Source organism: Perna viridis, chromosome 10, assembly GCF_037379345.1.
Source record: "Perna viridis isolate PV_CMFRI_1.1 ecotype Kerala chromosome 10, ASM3737934v1, whole genome shotgun sequence".
Taxonomy (NCBI): Eukaryota; Metazoa; Mollusca; class Bivalvia; order Mytilida; family Mytilidae; genus Perna; species Perna viridis.
The window spans coordinates 34,778,012-34,803,965 of NC_142454.1; the positions used below are offsets into that span (position 1 = coordinate 34,778,012).

Genomic DNA, 25,954 nt, shown 5'->3' on the forward strand with positions numbered 1-25,954 from the left:
CGGGGTGGGATACAAGGATAATAGGGTCAATAAATTTTGATTGCCACTGGAAATAGGGAGTGGCGGGTAGGGTCGGGTAATTTAGCATCTTGTGGCGGAGCGCAAAGGTTTCTACTCTGATTGAATACCATGCAGGGTTCTGTAACGTACGAGGAGCGTGGTATCTTTCCCAACAAATTGCACTTATATGATATGCAGTTGGGATTTCAGTATTTTTATCTAACGATCCAAGAATATAACATGCCAGGGTTACCCCATGTACACCTGGGGCACACAACCCTACTGCTCTGTGGGCAGAGCGCCCCGGCTCCCCGGTCAAGGTTCTAAGCACTATTTAGTCGTCTTTTACGACAAGCCTGACACTGCTGCCGTCTATTCTTTTGACACCCGGGCTAGAATTTGTTTTAAAAAGACAGATAAAACCCCTTTTTAGCTTACTGTACAATGCTATTATCTTAGTAGTTTCCAAAAATGAACACTTTACTTACAGGCTTCATTGTAAAAAATATTTTCTAATATTAAAAATTCATTTTCTAATACTACAAATTCCTGACTAAAAATATTATAAAATATCACACATTCTGTAATATTACAAATTGAATTGAAGTAATATTAGAAAATCACTTTGCAATATTGCAAGGTCAGTCACATTTTTTAATGTTACAAAATGATTTTCTAATATTAGAAAATCAATTTCTAATATTCAAAAATAGTTTTATTAATAATAGAAATTCAAATAAATTTTTAATATTAAAAAATGATTTTTTTTATATTAAAAAAGAGTTTTGTGATCTAAGAAATCAGATTTGTAATATTAGAAAATTAATTTGTAATATTAAAAAATTATTTTTTAATATTAGAAAATGCTCATTTTTGTCCACTTTGGCTTGCCATACATCCAGCCGTGGCGGATGGCAAACGTTAAAATTTCGAGTACTTAAATTGAAGATGAAGCTCAATTTTGTATTAGTTGTTATCATAATAGTTCGATAGAATATTTGTTTAGATAATAAAATTATTTCCATAGATGTATTTATATTACAAATGTTCATCAGTACTAACAGAGGGGCCAACATCAGTAAGCTCATAAAAACTGTGCAGGAGAAGGATATGTCATCTTATAAATTTATTATAATTCATATTGGAGGAAATGACTTAGAAAGAGGAGAAAATTATTCCACAATAAGAGACAACTATGCAAGTTTACTGCAGTTATTAAGGGCCGTATGTAGACCAGACTGTGTCTTAATGATATCAAGCATTACTCCAAGAAAAAAGATTAATGTTGACCCATTGAATCAAATGTTATGGGAGATGTGTAGTGACCTCAACATACAATTCATTGACCATTATGATCACTTTCATGACAAAAATGGTAGAGTTTTGCATTATCTGTTCCAAGATGGGTTACACTTTTCTAGAAAGGGAACACCTGTTTTCCTACAATCGGTAAACAATTATGTCAATATCCTAGGTTATGATATGAAGAATGGGAATTTTTGTACTAAATGTGGGGAACCAAACCATAATAGTAGATCTTGCAAGCACAGTCACAAAGTTGTCTGTTATTCCTGTAATTATTATGGCCACAAAGAGAAATTTTGTAGTTTTTACCACTAAGAATCTGGCAAAGAAGAAATAGCCATAGAAAATTTGACAAAAAACAATAACTATTTTACATTATTCTCATGGTGTCAAGATTGTAACAATACTACTTGCACATGTCCTAAATTATTAGATGGTTTTCTGCAAAGGAGTCTTAAATATTTTAATGATGATAAAAGTAAGGATAAAGCCATAAATCAGTTATGTTCGTCATCCACTACAGAAGGAATTTGTCTGCATGTCAAGATTCTTTAAACACTAATAGAATGAAGGACATGTTAATCACAGATCAGATTAAGTTTAATAGTGTAAATGAATTGCCTGTAACTAATTGTACCATATCACCTCTTGAGGTCTTTCCATCATTTGATATAATGTTGCATGTATGTATTATGTTTACTTTATCTATGATATCTTGTTTCTATTATCTGAATGTACAGGAAGTAATGACAACTGATCTATATAAGATGTATAATGAAAGTCCATATGGTTTTGGAAAAACAAAAGGATTGAAAATTTCTTCACATAATATTAATAGACTGGAAAACAAGTTTGATGAAATTAAGAACACTTTATTATTTCAGAAGAATCAGCCAGATATGATTGGGTTTTGTGAAACTTTTCTAAATCCAAATACTCTAGATAGAGAACTAATTATTCCAGGTTTTAATCTTGAGAGATAAGATAGGATGAAACTACATGATGGTGGTGGTATTTTAGTTTATCTTCATGATAATTTGAAATTTTCTAGAAGACCTGATTTAGAAATAGGTGGTATTGAGACTTTGTGGTTAGAGATCAAACCTTTCTGTAAAAGATCCTTTTTCTTGTGTTATGTGTACCGACCACCAGTCTGAATGGATAGATAATTTTGAAAAAGAAATGAGTATAGCTATGAATATAAATTCTGATGTTATTATTATGGGTGATTTTAATATGAACTTTTTACATCCGTCTAAATCTACACCAAAATGGTTAGATTTCATTAATATGTTTCATCTTCACCAATTGATAACTGAGCCAACCAGAGTAACAGAAAATAAAATAACTTTAATTGATCATATTTATGTAAGCAATCTAAACATGGTCCTAGATTCGTTTGTTTGCAATTCTGCTATCAGTGATCATTACCCGGTGAGTTTAGTTAGAAAAGAAAAAGGACATGAATTAAAAAAGACCCATTCAACTATTACATACAGAAATTTTATGTTTTTTGATAAGGAGTCTTTTCTTTCAGATATGATGAATACACCTTTTTACCTTATTGAGCAAGAAAGTGGTGCTTCTGTGTGTCTCGATTTATTTTATGGTATGTTAAATTCTGTTCTAAATAAACATGCCCCAATTGTAACAAAGAGAGTTAAAAGGGAGAAACAACCAGATTGGTATAATAATAAAATTTTAAATGCAAGAAAGCAGGGGGACAAATTCAAGTCTCTTGGTATGTCGTCAGAATATAGATTTTGGCGAAATAAAACAACGCTTCTGATAAATAGTGCAAAACAATTACTAAGTAAATCTGGTAAAGGATAGTAAAGACTCCAGAAACTTATAGAAGTGCATTCATAGTTTAAATCCTAAAGTCAAATCTACACCAAAGGAACTGAAACTTGAAAGTGGGGAAAAAGTAGTAGACAAAGAGCAAATAACTAATGTTTTCAATGATTACTTCACATCTTGTATTGAGAATTTAAGAACCCAGATTATTGTGCCAAACCATGATTTTCATAAACTACATAAATATGTTAAGGAAAAGATTAGAAACTATGATCATAAACAGTTTATGATACCTCCAGTAAAATGTAGTGAAATTTATGAAGCACTATTAAAGTTAGATAGAACTTAGTCATCTTGATATGATAATATTGGGCCTAAGGTGCTGCAATTAACGTCTCATATTATTGCACCAAGTCTTACTTATATATATAATCGTATGATTGATTCAAGCATATTTCCACATTCACTAACGATTGCAAATGTAACTCCTGTTTATAAGAGTGGTCAGAAAGATTTAGTATCAAATTACAGACCTATTTTAATACTTCCTTCATTGTCAAAAATAATTGAACGACATGTATCTAATCACTTGTATGAATATTTATCTCAATGGGAATTTTTAAATCCAGCTCAGTCTGGATTTAGACCTAAACACTCCTGCCAAACTGCTCTTGTGAATATTTCAGATAAATGGCTATGTAAGATGAATGATGGAAACATAAATCTGGATATATTTGTAGACTTTAAAAAGGCTTTTGATGTTGTTGATCATGATATACTTTGTAAAAAACTAATAATCTATGGTGTAAATGACAGTACTGTGCAATTCTTTAAGTCCTACTTAAAGGATGGAAAGCAGCAAGTAAATATTTTAAACACTTTCTCATAAAAAAAAACCTATTAGCTTTGGCGTTCCTCAGGGTTCCACACTTGGTCCCATTTTATTTTTTATATTTATTAATGATCTTCCTCTTGACATGCATAATACAAATGTTGATATGTATGCTGATGATACAACCATACACAAATCTGGGAAAACATTAATTTATTACAACAGGAAGTGCAAGATGATCTAAGGAAAGTTGAAAACTGGTGTAGAAATAACTGTATGTTTATCAATCCTAATAAAACTAAGTGTATGATTATTGGAACAAGACAAAAACTGTCAAATGTTGATATACCCTCCTTAATAGTTAATGATAAAGCTTTAAAATTTTCTTCATGTGAAAAACTACCTGGTGTAAAAATTGATGATACTCTAAGCTGGAAATGTCATGTTGATCATATATGCTCTAATATTTCATCAAGATTGTATCTCCTAGCAAAGATTAAGAAATATCTGAACATTGAAACGAGAAAAACTTTCTATAATGGGTACATTCTTCCACTTATTGACTACTGTTGTATTGTATGGAGTGGCTGTGGCTCTGAAAGATTAGACAAAATTCTTGTCCAAAAACTCCAAAAACGGGCTGTCCGCCTCATTCTAGATGCTGAACCCTTTTCTCCATCAGAACCCTTGTTAAAAAAATTAGGAATCATGAAAGTAGAAACAAGGATTAAATATCATAAATACCTATTAATCTATATATCTCTGAAATGGGGAAGCACCAAGCTACATATCAGAAAAGTTTAACTATGTTTCAAGAAACAAACCTTATTCACTAAGAAATGCTGAACAAGGAAATTTGCTAATCCCAAAAATTAAAACTGAACTTTTCAGACATTCATTCATACATTCTGTGTCTGTCTTATGGAATAAGTTACCCAAACATTTACGTAATCAAGCCACTGACAACTCATTCAAAATCAATCTAAACAAGTACCTTAACACTTTTGAATAGAGTATCTTAAAAGAGAAAATTGTTGCTGCTTACACTTTTTTTTTTAAATGTTCTATATTGTATTATCTTAAAGTGATTTGGTATTGTCAAATCAGCTTTTGTTTTTGTGTTGTGTTGTTTATTTTTAATTTCTAGTAGATATAGTTTTTGTGTGTGGGGGCCTCAGGGAAGATTAGCTTGTAAACTAACTGTGTAACCCTCTTGAAATAAAGATTTTATTATTATTATTATTATTATTATTATTATTATTATTATTATTACATAACAATGACACAAAAAAGGAATATATTTTTAATAGGACTGCTTTTCCTTTTTTGTTGTTGAGTATTTTGAGTTATTGATTTATTTTTCAGCCGTCGTTGGAACTGAGGACAATATTATTATCACAACATGTTAAATATTCAGTAATGTTCAAATGTTCTGTCATAGTCATTACTTATGTATATCATATGTTTAATTGTAATACAATATTTTGATTTGGTTTGATTGTTTGGTTTGGTAGAGTGTATCGTTAATTAATGACTTCGCCCCTGGGCCGGGATTACCTACTTACGGTCGGCTATGCAATACACACGATGTCAAGCGAATTCACTAGGGGTCTGTGGATACGGTTTTGTAAAATAAACGAACACACCTTGCACTGACAGTGATACACATGTTATTAACGGCCCAATGCACTTCATATTGTTTCTTATATTCCGCGTACGTGCATAAATCTATATATCTCGAAAATTCAAACAGTCGTTATGCCTCTGTTTTCTATGCTTCGTTTAACATACTTCAAGTAATCATAAAACTATTTTATCTACTAAAACGGGTCAGATATGTTTAATTCACATTAATGCTGTGGCCAGAGATGTTTGTCCATGGCCAGACTGAAATCGACACTAATCGTTTATATCAACTTTAAATAACTATTTTAGCTTTACATGTATCTAAATTTGGATTGTGAATATTATTTGACACAGAATAGTATTAGATCAAAATCACACTATCCTCTATTTTTCCCAAATTCCAGAATGGTTTCAATAACAGTTTTCAAGGTCAATCCCTTATTTAATTTTTGATGAGTTTAATACTGTGGTACAAATTATTAGAGGAGATCTATCCACTTAAATATTATAACATTAACTGTCTGGATTACAGGAAAAAAGCTTGTGTACCCCTTCCCCAATTGCCGAAAAAATCTATCCAAGCCTTTTTGTTTGTTGTACATGTATGCTATTTTTATTTCATTTTTTTAGTACTTCATACTATTATTCATACTTCTGATAATATATGTGAGATTAAAAAAAGTGGGGCAAAGGTCATTAGATCTTAGTTTCATTTCGTGTTAACGTTTTTCAAATTATATTATTTTGGTACTTCTAGTTAGTATAAACCCAATATCTGGAGGTAATGTTTATGAAAAATAAAGATTTGTTATACAAACAAAAACTTTTAATTTTAGGTAAGGGGGGTGTGCATCCGGCACACCCGTCCTTGGATTTATTCCGAAACCAAGGAGTTAAATATAAATCCTTACCAAAACAAAAATAATTATATGTAAATGAGTAAAAAAGCAGTCTTTGGTGGTCATATATATTGTTACCTGGGGATACATTTTAAGTAGCAGTCCACCTAAGAATCATGCAGTGGGTGATTTATCGATGTCAGACATTTGAACCAAATTGACTTGCACTATATAGGATTTGATGGAAAAACAAGAATTAATATAAACAAATAAAAAATGTTTTCACCGTAACCATAGCAACAACCATTCCTTAGCAACCACCAATTTTGGGTCTAAAAAAAAAACATTTCACAATTTGAATGTATTTGTTATATCTAATAGCGGAAATTTGTCTGACTACATAATTATATAAATGAAGTATGTCTTAGGAAAAAACAATTTACAATAAAGGACAAAGCAATCTGATTGGTTTAGATCTGGTTACCATAGCAACCAAAATTCTCAATTTTTGACAATTTGAAATGTACGAAAATAGGCTATGTTCAGACCCGTTTTGCTAACAAAAGCAGCAATTAAATATTTTAAACACTTTCTCATAAAAAAAACTATTAGCTTTGGCGTTCCTCAGGGTTCCATACTTGGTCCCATTTTATTTGTTATATTTATTAATGATCTTCCTCTTGACATGCATAATACAAATGTTGATATGTATGCTATTTTCAGACCCGTTTTGCTAACAAAAGCAAGACGATATTAATTGAATGTATGCATGGATGTGTAATAGGTGCTCTCCACGGAAACAAATCAAAAATAAAAATATGTAGCATATCTTTGTTTTAAGCTCATCTGGACCTCAAATCATCCCCATAAGTACTTTTCTTCTTCTTAACGTTTTTCATACAAACTTTGTTAAGACCAAAATTGTTTGTCTTTTGACCTAGACTTCTAATGTTTGGTATATCCTCTCAGGGTAGATTATCGCATACCAGGGTGGGAGACTTTTGACCTTGACCTTTCACCTCAAGGTCAAATAACATACAAATTTTGGCAAAATATGATACATAATTTTGTCTGAATTATTATTTTTTGGTCTTTTGCTTAGATATCTGATCTTTGGCATTTAAGTATATCACACCAAGGCAGGGAGTTATGTTATAGGTAGGTGACCTTTGACCTTGACCTTTGGCCCCAAGGACAAATAACAAAAGTTTTGGCAAAATACAATAAAAACTTTGTCTTGGCCATATTGTTTTTTTTGTCTTTTTACCAAGATATCTGATTTTTGGTATGTAAGTAAATCACATTCGGAAATGGATGATGTAAACAGCACACAATCCAATTACATCTACAAGCCGTAAATACAGTACATGTTTACAGGCAATTTCGTTCAGTTTTCACGCAGTACATATAAATTTGAAATATTGTATAAGATTCAAAATGTAATACCCAATAAGCGGGGTCTAGGTTAATAATGATGTGGGGGGGGGATGCATTTATTTTTTTTTTCATCATTTAAATAAATCTTCAAACTTAGACTATTAAAACCATGTCACATATGTTACATAATTTTGTTATTTCAGGTATACACATGTAGGTACTATTAATGTTTGTTCAAGTGTGTTTACCCCCTTTATAATTGAGAATTTAATCTATTTAAAGCAAAATGATGGGCATTTGGTAAGAATCGTCTTTTAAAATAAAACAAGCTGTTAATATCATATGTTTTTAGACATGACATGTATACATTTTTTGGTCTGTAATAAGCGCCCCTTACGGAGATCTTGATTAGTAGATATTGGCAGAGCCAGCTTTCGTGAAACCTGACCGAAGAACTCCGACAAATATGTCCTACTACATGTAACAGCCAAGGGGCTGTGTTTATTTCCTGGCTCACGCTCATACAAATGTACACTATGTGGGTCTGAGAGTATTAAACACGCTTAAGTAAGTCAACGTACCGAAGAGTGAAACAAATCTGGATCGGACCCCCCTTTTAATGTGATATGACCCTCCCCACTAATTTTGCAATGCTTTAAATAAATGAGGTCTTTCTCATATGACTGGTCAATTCGGTATACAGTATAACTCTTATTCTTTTAGTGGTTTCCATGTACCATGTTTTTAGCTCTGCATGCTCGCCAAGGGAACACTCTACTAACACTTTAGAATGTAATTTATAGGGTGTGAAACATCTGAGTGTTTAGAATAAACAAAGCTGATGTAATTAAACGTGATTAGTAGAATTAATTTGGAAACTGAGATTTAATAAACATCTTGCATTTATCACGAAAGTGACTTGATTGGTGTGGTAGCACCGTGCAGCTTCTTTTTTCTTTGAACAGTGTCGGCTAGCAACTTCCATTATCTGCAAACGCATTTCACAGTTTGCAATCTTTTATTTGATGACCTGCATCAAAAACAAGTATACGACATTATAGAATGCGGACATGGTTAATGGGTGTTTACTGGAGCTTTTAATACTATGAAAAATTTCTTTTGGAATTAGGTAAAATATAACTTTTATGGATATATACAATGTAAATGTATTTCAGTCAGTTTAGAATGCAAGTTAACTGTAAACATAATTCGGAGGTAGCACATCTTGTCGCTGGCAAGTTTTTTCCCTACAATTACCCGATAAATTGATTACATGTATTCAGTAAGATCTGTTATAGTATAATATTTTTTAAAATCAAACGAAGGCATACTGAATTCACAAAATATGAATAAAATTTTTTCATAACAACAAAATGTTTACTTTAATATATTTTTTTTAAGTAAATGTAAATAATTTTAAGAATCAAAATGAAAAAAATAATTTTGATATACATATTTTTTAAATACACACAATAACATTATCTGTTGTCGCACCTGCTTGCATCGATAGAAATCAACTGTAAAGGAACGTTTGTGCAACTTATACCCCCACTTAAAAAGTGAACACCTTGTCTGTCCGTCTGTCATTTCAGCAGGCCAAATATCGTCGGCTTCCAATATGGCTTGAATGATTTTAAATTTGGGGCATACGTTGTCAGTGATTTTGGATTCTCTCTGATATCCTGTTCTGTGAGCCTTTTTCACTTTCGCCTTTTTAAATTTTCACTTCAAGGGCTCACAATTGATGGGTCGGTTTTAAATTTGGTGGGTGTCTTTATATAGATGGCGCATACATACGACTTTTGGGGTGATGTCTGATATTAACTTCCTGTACAAGTGGCGATATACCTAAAGCGACAACGCATGTAATCTTCATGTTCGAAATGTAATTTAAATCCGACCATCAAATGATATATTTATTTATAAATATTTATTATTTCGTTCACATGCAAACACGTCACATTTTGTTGCGACCACTGACTTAAGAATGAGCGTTTTTTTTTTTGTTTTTTGTTTTTTGTTTTTATTATTGCGACTGAAGTTCTGAAATAATACATTATTCCTTATAGCCAGACTATTATGTTTTTGTTGAGCATTTTAGTAAAGACGGTTAAATATTTTTTTACAATCGTATGTTTTAAAATGAGGAGCTGAAATACATTTCTTTTATTAACAAATACCCTTTATAATGTATTTTTTATTTATTACTTCTTATTCATTTTCAATAATCAATTAATATTATCATATATGATAAAAATCTTTTTTTTTATTGTATGCTAATTTATTACTCACGTTAGCCTGTTCACGTTCAAATTTTACTAATCACCACGTCTTTAAAGCATTCACTTCGGGCATTCGCCTTTTCTCTTTACGAAAGGCGCCACCTACACTCGTGAAAAATTAAGGTTTTAAAAGAAATTAATGACACATTTTAAACAAAATTAGTGAAAATTTAACTGGAACATCACCGAATTTAACCGAGAACAACGTCGAATTTAAATACGCTGTGTGTCCTAATTTTATCGTACATACCGAATTTTATCTGGGAATATCCAAATTTTAAATCGATACCCTAATTTAATTATTTTACTCTAATTTTAACGGCACAAGTCCAAATTTAACTCGGAACACCGAATTTAATACGTAAATCCTAAAAATTAGGCATTTCACTTTTAAATTCTGTAAAACAAGAGGAAATTAGGCATTTTTAATGATCAGTGAAAGGACACTTACACTATCAGTGTACCTGGCCCATGCTCACAGTTTTTAGTGGAGTCCGAGGTGCTCATTAACTTTCGTTATTTTGTATGTATTATTTTAGTTACTTAATGTTCTTTGTTGTGATTGTCTATTTTCCATGTCTGGACTTTTTTTCATAGATTACATTCTTTTGATTTCCGCGAGAATCTTTGTTCCCTTTATTACTCTTTCATACAAGTACAATTTTTTTGGCCATTCTAATTTTTTTTAAATACACAGGCAAGGGAAATGGGCATTTCATTCCTAAATATTTGTAAACTGTTTCTTTGATATCTTGCCCAGATCCTCCCAATCTTTCGGTTTTATGGAAAATATATTTTAAATGAAATAAATAAGATTTTTGTGTGAGAAGTACAATTTCCTCAACCTAGAAATACATAGAAACAAACCTATATATGTATTAATGCAATTTTATATCAATTCAACATTTGGAGGACTAAACTATGATGTCAAGGAAGAAATTTTCATTTACATTTATTTTGCTGTAAAATGCATTTGCCATGCCTGTGCATTTTTGGAAGAAAATCCCAAATATCATAAAAGAATGCATCCGAAAAACCATATTGCATATATTTTTGTTAGAAGAAAAAATCTATTGAGGAGAATATATTGTATACGTGTTCCAGAAAGTTTCCCTCCATTTTGCTTTTGTTTTGTTTTTTTTTTTGTTTTTGAATTAATGAAAATATTGACAATTTAAGGTGTATTTGTGTGCGTTCTAGATATCAACTTGGGAAACCTTAATTACTTTATTCTTCATGGAATAATAGGCGCATTTAATATAAACAACTTTCACCACTTGATAAAACACACCCTGTCCTTATAAAACATATCTTGTCCTAATAAAACATACATTGTCCTTATAAAATAAAGCTGTCCATATGAAACATATCCTCTTCTAATAAAACATATCCTGCCCTTATGAAACATACACTTCCCTTATTAAATATATATCATATTCTGTCCTAATAAATATATCCAGTTCTTAAAAAACAAACCTTGTCGTTATAAAACATACCTTGTCCTTATAAAACATAGCCTTTCCTAATAAAACATATCCTTTCCGAATAAAACATACTTGCCCTTATAAAACATATCCTTTCCTAATTAAACATACCTTGTCCTTAAAAAACATACCAGTCCTGACCATATAAAACATATCCTGTATTCACAGAACATATCATATCCTTATAAAACATATCCTGTTCTTATAAAACGTACCCTGTTCTTATAAAACATTCCTGTTCTGATTAAACATACCTGGCCTTATAACCAAGATCCTGTCCTAACAAAAACATACCCTGTCCTTATAAAACACATTTTCTCCATTCTCTATTAACCATTTCAGCTCCACAAAGTTGTTGTTTCTTATGGCTTGACCAATTTTGGTCTAAAAGATACAACAGAAGTTATAATATCTCGAAATTGTAAAGCTTAAAGCAACTAGATATCATTGAGATGAAAGCCATCTCTGTGGGCCTCGCTGTCAATAACATGTGGTAAATAAGCTGATATGAAGCATTATTTGAAGTTATTACATAGCCTTGTTAACATTACGACATACCCTCTGGTGTTGGTTAATATACATGTCAAGTATAAACTTTGAAATCATAACGGTTCTCAAGATATAGAGCGGAAGTGATCTTTACCACAGGACATGCCGTTGTCAACTGAAACCACAGTTTTTTACCTTGACCTTTGACTTAGGAAGTTGTACATACATTATGACACACCTGGTGTTGGTTAATATACGTGTTAAGTATAAACTTTGAAATCACAACGGTTCTCAAGATATAGAGCGGATACATTCTTTACCACAAGACATGGGGTTGTCAACTAAAACCAAAGTTGTTGACCTTGACCTTTGACCTAGGAAGTTGTATATACATTATAACACACCCTCTGGTGTTGTTAATATACGTGACAAGTATAAACTTTAAAATCATAATGGTTCTCAAGATATTGAGCAGACATGAATTTGTTACGGACAGACAGACTGATCACTATAGGGCAACCCACCAAAGGTGTGCCCTAATGAAGCAGTCGGCTTTATTTCTATTTATTGCTTATACAAATGTTCCCCTTTCCTCAAATTCTAGTCTTTATTCTGCAAGTAAACAACGCCCCAATCATTTGTCAATCAAATACGGTGATGCATTGCCGAGTTAGATTGTATACAGAATGGAAAATAAATTTTGGACAGTTTAATGGTAACAAGAGGCTCCCATGAGCCTGAATTGCTCACCTGGTTTAATTTTGCCTTTCAAGGGTAATAAATTTGCCTAAAAGTTGTACAACAATTTTGACCTAAAAAGACTTTGGTAGGACTTATCATAATGATCATTTCAGTAATTGAAAGTTTCTATCTATCTATCTATCATAGTTTTCAAGATATTGGCTGGAACTGTAAAAACTGTAAAATAAAACTAAAAAAGCATCATCTGATAATTTTTATCCTTGTAGACTTTTGTAAGCCTTATAATAAGAAGCATTTCAGCAATAGAAAGAATTTGGCTAAACCTAACAGTTAAGAAGATATAATTTGCGAAAAACTACTGTCTGATCCCTATGTTCTATTTTAGTAATGGCAGCCATGTTTTCGGGATTTTTTTATTAGTCAACTCTGTTGTGATTTAGTTCAGTGGAAGAAGGTGAAAAATTTAAGACTTTAAACTCAGTTCATTTGTCATGTTTACCACATCTACGTCATATGTATTAATTTCAGAAAATTATAGTAAAATGTTCTACAATTTATATTTAAAATCCTGTTTGTGGGTATCTTTAGGCCAGAGAAGTTTTATTTAGTTTGTGCTGGTGGAATTTTAAAAATCTGCTCAAATGTGTATATTGAAATGCACTTGAAAAGTAATTGTGGTCTCCTGCCTTATTTTAATAAGATTGTGGGCTGGGTATTAGAATTGTTATTAGCTAGTGTTTTTCCAGGGGTAGTTTGATGTTTATTTTCAAGAATTCAGTAAATCTACACGTAATATGATATTTTTGGCCCTTTATTCTCTATTTTCTGAAATTTAAATAAAAACTATGGTTTCTATGGGATTTCCCATTGAAATTGTGCTTTTGCTAGGTTGCTAGGTATGAAATATTGACCAGGAGGAAAATATTGCACAGCTTTGAGTTTTTCTCCTCTAACTGTACAATAGGAACATCAAATCAACAAAAAATATACTCTATCATCAAGGTTTAGGCAGAAATCTGACAATTTAGTGTATTTTTATGAAACCAGTTAATGAAATATGGCAAAATCAGGGGTTTTCAAAACCTTGTCTTAGGATCTATAAAAACACAGATATGTGCTTCATTGGTCTGAATCTTTTGTCTTCACTAGTAAACAATATTAATAATGTAAAAGAGACCTCATATATTCATTCCATTGACATTCAGGCATCCAGTGTAAGTCACTACTTGTATATACTTTGTGATGTCTCAAAAACATCTAATTTTAGAGTACTGCATAAACAGTAAGGTTTCAAAAAAGACATTTTTTGTAGAAAGACTGGAAAAGTATAACAAAATGTCTGCTTACGTACCCAATAAGCTTAGAACCTTACATTATTTTACATTTGTTTCATTTTTTTTTTATCATTCCAAAATAAAGGCTGACTGAATATCGGACACAATCACACTTGAGCAAGCTTTGTACAGGTCTGGTTTAAAATGATCTGAAGTGACACTTCAGCTTCGAAACCACTTCTTATTGCTTTTAACGTACATTTGATATGTGTAGACCACTTTAAGTTTGAGATTGATCAATTAAAGGCACTGTCAGCATCATAAAATGAGTTTTCATATGTGTACCCCTATACATTGTACATGGTCTAAAAGTGCATTGCTCTTGGCTGCATGTATTAAAACACAATTTTTGGCCTTAAAGCAGCTAGAACTTGAGTAAATTGAACTTCATTGCATAAAATACACTTAATATGATGCAACCAGTGTAAAAAATCACAAAAATATTGCATTTAAAAAAAAAAAATTACAATTTAGAGGGGCCTTATTTCCTTCGACCGTTGGACATCCGAGTCGAGCAATGTACCACTGATACTAAATTTGATATAACTTTTATATTTTTCAACTAATCATGATGGAACTTTGTAGTTGAAGTAAAAAAAAAGTTCCATCTTGACATGAGTACAGTTTTTATTCAAAGTGAGCTAAATTACTGGTCCAATAGGTACGAGACCACAATTAATTCCCCTTGGTTTTTTGTAGTATGCGAATATAGTTCCAACTTTGGTAGTAGGTACCCACATTTTTTCTGGTAACATATTTGCTGAAGTTTTGCCACTAATTGGTAGAAAATAGGTAAAATTTAAACTGGATTTTTTTTATTAATCAATTCTGACTACAAGCTGTGATTTGGTTCAATGGAAGGTTAAAATTTAGGACTTTTAACTCCATTCATTTGTCCAATCGGCAGACCTCGGGTGACTCCGCTACTCTACCTCAATCCCTCGGATGTGATACAGGATTTGATATGTGTCTATTTTAGGTTACAGACCACCAATTCAACCAATGAGCATTCGGAACGTACGCAAAAATAGTCCTACGCAGAAATTACCCCTGTTCCTCATAGTGCTGTGAAAAAAGTTCTCATCTCATTTAAAAAATTTTAACAGTTTCTGAAAACATTCCTGTACATTATATAGGTGCATTTTGCTTCTTGTGATGTGAAGCCTAATCTCCATAATGATTTCTAAATATACCCCTATCTTGTGAAAACACTGGGATTTCCCATGCTATTTATAGACACTTCACTTCCGGTGACCAGCACTGCACTGCAAGTCTGCTAACCCCACATGCCATTCTGAGGATTGTGAGCTGACATATGTAGAATCATGCTGATATATAGTCCTCTGCAGGTTAAAGTTAAGGTAAAGTCCAGAGAAGCCATTGAATATTGTGAAATTAGCATAGAAGCCTATGGGAAGTGGAATTAGTGGTTTTTAGCCTCTACGCACTACATTTATTCACCGGAAGTTGACAGTGTCACCTAAGACCATTAGAAATATGGCTCGCTTGACCTAGCCATATGGTGTACAATACGCTCTTTCTATAAGACGTACATATCCGTAAAAATAGAATTAAAAAAGTTGTTAATTATCTTAGAAAACGACATGTTTATATTTACAAGCACACATTTTCCTATTTCAAATCCATATTATGGGCACATCCATCTTTAAATGAACATTAAATACCTCTACATAGATTTCCGAAAGTAGTTCCAATGGCAGCTGACGTAATACAGACGAGGTATGAGGAGGGTACGGACTCGGCCGAAGTTGCGACGATTGTTCATTTGTCATGTTTACCCCATCTCCGGGTCATATGTATTAATTTCAGAAAAAGATAATAATTTTTTTTCTATTTATGTATAAAATATTTAGGCTAGAGAAGCTTAATTCAGTTTGCCCCAATGGAATTCTTAAAATCTGCTCAAATGTGTATATTGAAATGCACTTAAAAATTAATTGTGGTCTTGTGCCATCGGTTTTATGCAAGATACACCAGGGAACATTCATACAAAATTTGGTTCCAATTGGTCAAGTAATGTCAGAGAAAAAGACTTTTAAAAATTGTTAACAACGACAGACGCCAAGTGTCAACAATAGCTCACATGGCCTTTGGTCAGGTGAGCTAAAATGGCAATTTAAAATGTAAAATCAACAATATTAAATGCAAATATTATGTTATCATCAAATTAATTCACATAATATCTGTTTTTTTTTTTCTTGTTATTTCATCCCACATTTTGCGATATTACAATGTTTGATCAATTATGAAATTTCTATGAAAAACTCTACTAGACTTTTTTTTCCAAAGTTTTGGTTGGTGAATTCACCAAACCCCTGAGTGAAAAAAAACACATAGTAAAAACAAGTAACAAAGGATGGCCTCAAATTTATCTAATATGACAAAAGAATTCTATCTATCTAGGGGCATTGTTTGCCAACCAGCAGCAATGCGACTTGCATGAAGCTTTTCTTAGCTACTGAGTTACCCTTTGTTTTTTTTTTTTCATTTTCATTTCTTTAAATACCAATTACTGTTTGGTACAGTAAATTTCAATCAGATTTAAATGCTTTAATCTCAACTTTTCAAAAGCTTTATTTTTTATTTGGAGACATGCAATTCCAGTATTTTATCTTGGCTGAGTAATTTTTTGTCCATTTCCATACAAAGAAAAACTTACGCACCTTAGCTAGCTGTGACATCTCACCAGCCATGTTATATAAACAACTTCCACTTTTAAGAGGGGTTTTCAAACACTTCTGAAAGGAAAATATATCAAGCATATCTTAAATACATACAGTGAAAAGCAGTCACACTTACTGAGAAAAAAATGTTCCCAAAAAAAAGTTCATTTTTTATCAACCTTATCAATATCTCCTCACATGGATTGTTAAGCATTCATTCAAGTTTCAAGTTTTTATTTCACTCTAGACAGATTACACTGTAACAAGAGGCATACATATATAATACATAAACAATACAATGGCGAACTTCAAACGAACATATAATACATAAACTGTACATATATATTGTTCACAACAATCTTCCTTATAGGTATGAAATTATTTTTTGTATAAAAATGGCCAAATTATTCAAAACTCTTACATTACAAAGTGAAAGCATACCTTTCATTTTTTCATAGCTTGAATTTGTTATAAAATATTGAGGTATGTATTTAATTCTGAACTGTTTAATTTCTACATGTGGACAAATAAACAGATAATGGAATTCATTTCCAATGGATTCAGTTTCACACAGATGACACAAACGATTTTCTTTTGGAATACCATTCCAACGACCAGTCTCGATTGGAAATTTCACATTTGAACATCTTATTTTACTTATAAAAATTCTTCTGTTTTTGTTAAATTTTAACAAATATTTTTCTAGACAAAAATCATTTTTAAATAATGCATAAAACTGTCCTCTAGATGAGTTGTCAATGTCACTATGCCACTTTTGGATAAACTGATCACATAATATTTGTTTTACACATATTTTTACATCAAAACTACTCAATGCACATTGACTATTCCATACATAGCTTAAACCTGTATCATCTAATATTGACTTTAAATAATTGACCCATTTTGAGTTACACATGCCTGTTTGATGCATACTATACAACAATTGATACATAATACTTGATAATTTTGTTTCATTTGTCAGTAGTCTAGACCAAAAATTCAACATTCGTAACTTAATAAAAATCTCTAAAGGAAATCTACCTGTTTCACCGTATGTCATAAAGTTGGGTGTACTCGACCTGATAGATAATACTCTTTTAAGAAAGCCAAGTTGAACTTTTTCCAAAATATCTATATTTTCAAAACCCCAGATCTCACATGAATATAATAAAATCGGTGTAATCAATTAATCAAATAATTTAAGCTGCAGATCAATGGGTATCGAAATATTTCTAATTTTTCTGTACAAAGCAAACAGAGCTTTTTGTGCTTGTTCAACTAGTTTCTTTTTTGCTAATGTAAATCTACCATTATAATTAACAAGTACACCAAGATATGAATAAGAATTCACTATTTCTAAATTTGAACCATATAATTCAAAATTGAATACATTTCTATTTTTCCTTTTCGAAAATATCAACACCTTTGATTTGTCAGTATTAACTGACAATTTCCACTGAGAACAAAAATCTTCAAAAACTTTAAGACAAATTTGTAAATCTTCCGCAGATTGAGCTAACAGTATAGTACCGTCCGCGTAAAGTAACACAAAAATTGATATGAAGACTCCTAGATGGTCCTGGCATTTTTCTGAAACTTTTTGAAGGCCTGTAATATTATTGGCATTCAAAAAGTCTTCCAAATCTGAGAGAAAAATAGAAAATAAGAAAGGCGATAAATTTTCGCCTTGTCTTACTCCAAGATCACACGAAAAAAATCCAGATATATCACCCCCTTGCTTAACACATGACTTAATGCTATTATACATACTATAAATCACATTAAGTATTTTACCACTAACACCCTTTTGTACCAATTTTTGCCATAACCCAAGTCTCCATACCGTATCAAATGCCTTTTTAAAATCTATAAAGGCACAGTATAATTTTTTACCAAATGACATATATAGTTCAGTCAAAACATGCAAACAGAAAATGTTATCAAGAGTTGAGTATCCCTTCCTAAAGCCTGCTTGAGCGTCAGGAATAACGTCAAATAAATCAGCATATTTTGCCAATCTGTTGTTTAAAACAGCAGTAAAAAGTTTGCCCATTGACGATACCAGGGTTATACCTCTATATGAATCTGGATTCAGGGGATCACCCTTGTTTTTATAAATAGGTAAAATGATTCCCAGAGTCCAAATTTCAGGAACAACACCGGTATTTAGTATTTTGTTGAAAAGCTTTACATACAAGGGTAAAAATAAATGTATCGAAGACTTAATATACTCATTCACTATCATATCATATCCCGGTGCTTTCCCGTTTTTCATATCTTTTACGACTTTCAAAATCTCATCTTCTGTAATATTGCCGTTTAGTATATCATTAATAACATCATCATTACAATCTGGAATGTCGAAATCTTTATCCGATTCGACATCTTCGGCGGCAATATTAAGATTTTTAAAATACTCATATAACTCATCAATAGATATCTCTGATTGACTATCGGCTGATCTATTTATCTTGTTAAGTATTTTCCATAATTCTCTCGGTTCTGATTCGGACGTGGCACGTAAATCGTTTTCGAGCTTAAATTGGTACTCTTGATAACATTTATTCATTTGAACTCTATATGCTTTCGCAGCGCATTTTAATTCTCGACGACTGTCATCGTTTTTCAAGCGATTATATTTTTTCTTCGCTTTGTGAAATTCATTACGTTTTTCATGACATTGACCATCAAACCACGGTTGATCAATTTTTCTTTGAGTATTCGAATAAACAGTCCTAGTACCAAACGTATCTACAGCTGAATCTAGGTACAATTTATTCAAATCTTCTATAAAAGTATCTAGATCGGTTTGAAACGAAATACTGTTTACATCAAATTCATCAATCCGATCAGTAAGTTCATCTACATGTAATAATAAGCTATTTTCAACACTGTCAACAAATTGATTTTTCTTGTCACTAATCCAACGGACAGGTTTACTAACACCCACCGTTGGACCTTCGTCATGCAAATCATTTGTTGTCAAAATAGAAAGTGTGACATGTAATCGACAATGAACGTCAGAGATCAATGGATCAAAATCTACCGCTTGAAATTGTTATAAAGGGAAATAAATCTGGCGAAACAATAAGATAATCAACAATGCTAGTTTCACTACATGTAACTTTACCTATACCTGCATCATCACAAATTCTACCATTTGCTATAAAAATACTATTATTTTTGCAAAAATTTAACATTTTATAACCATAATTACTACATCGACCTCTATCTTCACTACTTCTATCCACAGGTATACCCTTTTCTTGCAGCTTTTGAAATTCATACAAATAGTTATGCACATCATTTATTTCATCAATATTCAAAAACCTCATTAAATTGTCATCAGGTACAACATAATCAGCCAGTGTACTAGATCTGGCATTAAAATCACCAATCAGTGCTGTAACAGTACTTTCAGTTTTTAATGACAAAAGTTCTGCTTCAATTTGGTCAAGACTCTTGTGAAGAATATTTAGAGTTTTCTGGGGGAATATAAATGCACCCCAAAAGTAAATGTTTTTGTTTAATAATATTTTCAATGTTAACCCATAGCACAAATTCACAATCAGTATCTTGAAAATTAAGTATATCTTTTATATTCTCTTTGAAAATAACAGTAATACCTCCTGATTTTTTTGAAAATTGTTTTCTGCACTTCGAAAAACTACTATACCCTTCTGGTAAATTCAACACATCTAAATTATCAATTTTTGATTCAGTACATATAAAAATGTCATTATTTATTATAATATCATTGAATTCTTTGAATAACAATTTATTCTTTATACTACAAACATTTAGACATGAGATTTTAAGATTGTCAGAGGATTGATCAAAAACAAACTGTCCCCTTGTTGGCCTGTCCTATGTGGAACCGTTTTGAACATCTCCACCTTGCGGGTGTGTTGGGAAATGGTCCATAGGAGCTTGCATGTTTTCATTGTTCACACGTCTACCGTTAAATGTATCCCTGCTGTACTGATGACCTTGTGTTCGCATTTGCTGCACATCCTCGGGATAAATTCTTTGACCATTTACATAAAGTTTATCTTCTTTAAACTTAACTTTTTTCCCCATCCTTTGTTCCCTTTTAAACACTGGCCACAGAATATTCCGTCTCTCCATAATTTCGTTCGGGAATTGCTCGTAGACACTATATGGAGAGTCTAGGTTTACCAGGGGCTGCTTTTAAAACGCGGTCTCTATCCCTACGCCTTTCGAATTTCGCAACAATGGTACGAGGTTTACGATCACGTCTTGGTCTGAGCCTGTGCACAACATGAAACCTGATTTCATCATCAATACCCAGTTTTTCTTTAATAAATTTTTGTAATACGTTTTCAGTGTTGATGTTGTTAGGATCATTTCTTTCGCTCTCGTGCTCCTCAACACCCCCAAACAAAAGATTTTCCCTCATTGAACGAGATTGAACATCAACTAGCCGTTCCCTCAACTCGTCATGTTCATACTTCATTTGGTCTCGTTGCCGCTCAACCATATTCAGCCTTTGTGTAATATTTGTAGTGTTTATTTCTGATCCTGCTGCCCTGTTTTCTAATTGCTTTATGTCACTTTTTACTTGCAGTATTTCAGTCTCAATATGTGAAAATCGGTTTTCAATTGCACCGAGTCTTCTATCTATAGACGGCAAGGCTTCAAGGTTACCCAAAAGAGCAGGGATAGAATCGATTTTATTCAATTTCGTATATATGTCACTTAGAACTGCTTCTAATGATAGACTGTTTGTGTTGAAATTTTGGGGGGAGGGTTGATCAGAGAATATCAAACGTTGTGGAATCGGTATTTGGTTTAATGCTGGAGTGTTACATGGTACATTATTTTGTGTATTGTCATATAAAACTCTACGGGCACTCTCTATCGAGTTTCCAACAGGTGTATTACAATTGACATCCTTTGTGTTATTGTTTACTAAATTGTGTTCAGCCATTTTGGACAACGAAAACAAAATAGAGTCCGATTAAATGTAAATAACTTCAACTACCTTTTGTGTATCTTCAATCCAAATATTATGTTACAATCCATAATCAATATAAATCAGTCCTACACTATTATATAGCCATGTAAATCCCAAAAACACTATAAATACATAGAAAATTTTCGAAGCCCATAACTCACGTCCGAATAGTCCGCCATTGCAAAAGATCATGCTATACGTTTGGCTACAATCCATCCTACAAGTAGTCTTAGAGGACAAGATTTTCAAAGATGAAATGTAAAATTCGGGAAAAAATCAATTTCAGAACCTATAAATCATTCAACTGATCATGCTGAACAATTACAATCTGCCAAATTTTAGCTAAACAGAATACATTTTGAGTTATTTGCATAATTCTGCAATTTTACCACTATGGTCTATTTAACAAAGGTAAAATCTGAAAATCCATTCCACATTCAAAACACAGGGTTTGATACATAAAATTGTCTAAAAAAATTGTAAAAAGGGAATTTAGTTGAATTTTAGAAAATTTTATGGATCAAACTCATGAACTCAAGCCCCTGTGATTCAAAACTATGCCTACTTTTCAAATATAGGGTATAATAATATTATTAACTCCCTCTAGGATGTTAGGTGAGTACATCAATAAATGGTAAATTTTTGATAATAACACTATGATTGCAGATCATTTTTGTAAAAGCATTACACAAAAAAGTGTGGAAAACACGGGCGGAAGGACAAACACACAAATGGACGCCTGGCATGTCAATGTCTCCTTGCAAGGCGTCGTGGGGGACACAAATGTCTGTCCAAAGTCTTCAATGAATGATGAGGGAACCTGCACACCATAGATCAGGTTGCAGTTATAAATTAGATGTGTTGACATGACATAAATGCCTGCACCTGCAGTATAATTTTTTTCAAGTTCAAGAGCCATTACTACATCAAACATAAACCTGCATACTAAACATCAGTTGAATATTACCGGTACAAGCCATTTAGAAAAAAGTGTCACTGTTTGGGATATTCAAAATACTCAAACAGCAATACAGCACAGACTATGAATCACACAGAAATGGGTATGATTTTGATTGTTGAAATATGTCCTTTTTTCATAATGATCAATGCTATTTACAAATACAATTCCTTTAATAATCATAGATTTCAAATTGGCATGACAAGTTAGCTAAAATTGTCATTTTAAGTAATTTAGGGAAAAATGACAGAGGGCCATGATATAAAGATGGCCATTTAATTGTAGTCAAATGTCTGATTTTGATAAGTTTTGTCTCATTAGACTTGCAGTACCACAAGCTTCCATAAAAAAAGAAAACATATAAAATCCAAAAAATGTTCTTCAGGTCTCACTTACCACTTCCGGGTCAAATTCCCCTGTTATATACATGTAGTACTAATTACACACTGAACCTAGATCCATGCATTGTAAGAGCATAATATGTGTGTATGCTGGTCAAGACAAGGCTGAGAATGTGTACTTCAGAATGATGTTTGTGATTTACAGCAAAAGTACATGAATATTGTTTACATGTATGGGTAATTTGCCTCCATGCTTGAGTAAGCAGAGAAGGTTAAAAAAAATGTGGATTTTCAGTTTAATTATTCAAGTCCATTTTGTGAAAAATGTTAACAGTTGTAACATTAGCATAATGATTATCCAAGCTTCGCAATGGTCTGCAACTTTAAGATGTCATTTGACCTGGAAATTCACAGTGAAACCTCGAAAATTAATTTATACCAGTAATCGGAATGTTAAAAGTGGTTAGCAACACCATAATATGAGGTGCACATCTTCAATATGTAAATAATAATTGCGTAAAGTTTAAATAATATTGATTTCACACTTTTTGAGTTTCAGATTACACAATGTATGTACCATTCACAAAATAAAGTGACCAAAAAATGACCAAGTCAAAGAATGCTAAAAATGTAGTAAAAAATTAATCAAATTTCTCCATAACATGAGGTGCACATGTTCAATATGTATGTAATCACTGTGCAAAGTTGGCATGATATTGCTTTAATTCTTTTTAAGTTACAGATAACACAAAGTTGGTATCATTCACAAAATAAAGTGACAAAAACTGGCTCAGTTCAACATGCTAAAAATGTGGAAATACTTTAACAAATTTCTTCATAATTGGAGTTGCACATCTTCAATATGTATGTAGTCAATATGCAAAGTTTGAATAGTATTGCTATAATACACATACAAATGTGCATATTGAGTTACAGATTACACCCAGTAGGTACCCCTAAGCGAGACAGATAGATGGTTGGATGAATGGATGGACAGAGTTGAGCTGCTACTAGACCTGCTTTCACTGTTGGTAACCTGGAATAATGACTGTAACAATAATTTTTCAAGTTAATGGGGCACAACACATTCAAAAGTCAAGGATCTAAAACAGAATTCAAAACAGATCTGTAACTCATTAATAAATCAGTTAAAAACCTCAAGGTGTTAAGAAAATGTCTACTGCTGCAGGACTGAATGATGGACAAGGGTAAAAACAGATGACCCAACCACTTTGTGCAGGATTTAAAAATAAGTCATTGCTAATACTTACAAAAGCTGCATCCTAAGCACAGAAGCAGGGATAGCCATTATATACATTTTTTTGTAAGACTATAGCTAGGAATTTAAGTCACTGTCACACAACTTTCTTCACAATCAAGGCAAGCATTCAAATTAGCAGATTTACCCAAAATCCACTACCGTCTACGTACTAACGGCTGACTTGGACTATTGGGTTCTTGGAATACTGGCCATTAACAATACCAGACAATAACCTTATTTTCTGTATAATAGGTTCTTACATTATTTTAGCTATAAAATATCCAAATAGGAAATTTCAGATACATGTGCATGTAGTAAGATCAAATTACCACAGGGACAAATATGAAGGACTTGGGTAAAAGCTCTAATAAAATCTTGTATGGAAAGTAATATTGGACAGGGGGATAACTCCTTAAAAATACTGTTTTTCTCATTTTTGTTCCTTTTTTTATCAATTTGTTATAAAGTATGACATTTTGATGGGATTGTATTTTCCTTATATTTATTGACTACCTCTCATATTATGTTGCACATGATGTGTAACAATTTAAATGGGGATAAGAATATTTAAATTTTTGGAAAATTTTTAATTGCAGAAATTGCTTACTAAATATTTTCTGTCACTCCCATCATTTTGAATTAAAAGTTCTATCTTTAACAAAAACCTATAATTTTCTACATTTCATTAAGGAAATAACACACTTTTTGTAAGTTATCAGTATTTGTCCATTCTGGAAACATAATTTAGATCAGGTGACTTGCATTTCCATGGAAGAGCTCTTCAAGGTCAAAGGTTAAAAAGCCAAACTATACTGACTGTATCGGAAAAACAATTTGTACTGTGTTTATTTCTGCAAGCTATTTATCAACAATTTTGCCTTTGTTAAAAGAATCTTCTAACCACAAAAAGTAGAATTTTTACATCATCATTTTCTTCAAAAGATGAATTCTTTAACTTAATTATCTTGAAAAATGGACACATGGTTTACTGAGAAGTTTGTAAATCTAAGTTGTTTGGTAAAAGATATGAAAATTCTTCTTAAGTACATGTAGCTGTCTTTGTAACAATCATGCAAAAATCTGAAAAATGTGATACACCCCAAAAAAGGCATATATATTGTATTTTTATTTTTGTAAGTAAGTAGTTTTATGGGTCTATACTATGAAATGTGTAATTATTCATTCAAATCTGCCTGCTTGTAGGAGATAATCAACATTGAAAATCCAATAGATTCTATTGGTCTCAGTATCGTATTAATTTTCCTATAGACTTCTATAGTGAAGTGCATATTTTTAGGATTTTTTAAAAAATATGTAAATTGATTCAATAAAACTTTCACTTATGTAGCATTTCTAAGGACATGTGAAAAAATAATTTCCCGCAAAGAAAATAGGGTGAGTCCACGAAGATCGGACAGAAAAGTAGTCTCGAACTATAAATAGCCATTTTCCCTACTTTCACTTTCGTTTTGCACTCAACAAACCAACCTTTTCAGTGGAACATTTTTATGATATTATGTTAGATTTTCTGTTAAAAAAGTTCTTCATCTTACAGTGTGATGTTTGCTCTATTTTATAAGTCATTGTTCATATCTTTTGACAAAATATTAGTTTGTAGAGAGGCAAAAAGAAAATGCACTATATTTTTATAGCATCCATGTT

The 25,954-nt window shown here is 32.0% G+C and overlaps 1 protein-coding gene across 7 annotated transcripts in view; it reads right to left on the reverse strand.

Annotated features, from left to right (window-relative positions):
* The window catches only part of LOC148605553 (uncharacterized), a 117,605-nt gene that overhangs the window by 86,375 nt on the left and 5,276 nt on the right, over positions 1-25,954 (reverse strand). For 4 of the 7 annotated variants that reach the window (XM_088548464.1, XM_088548463.1, XM_088548461.1 and 1 more), the window contains exons 2-3: positions 16,752-16,826; positions 11,837-11,926 (exon numbers count right to left, since the gene is read on the reverse strand). In XM_088548464.1, coding sequence (XP_088404590.1) covers positions 11,837-11,926; positions 16,752-16,826 — 165 coding nt within the window. Of the gene's footprint in view, positions 1-11,349; positions 11,407-11,836; positions 11,927-16,751; positions 16,827-25,954 lie in introns of those variants that run through there. The other 3 variants (XM_088548467.1, XM_088548466.1, XM_088548462.1) reach the window with 2 other exon arrangements.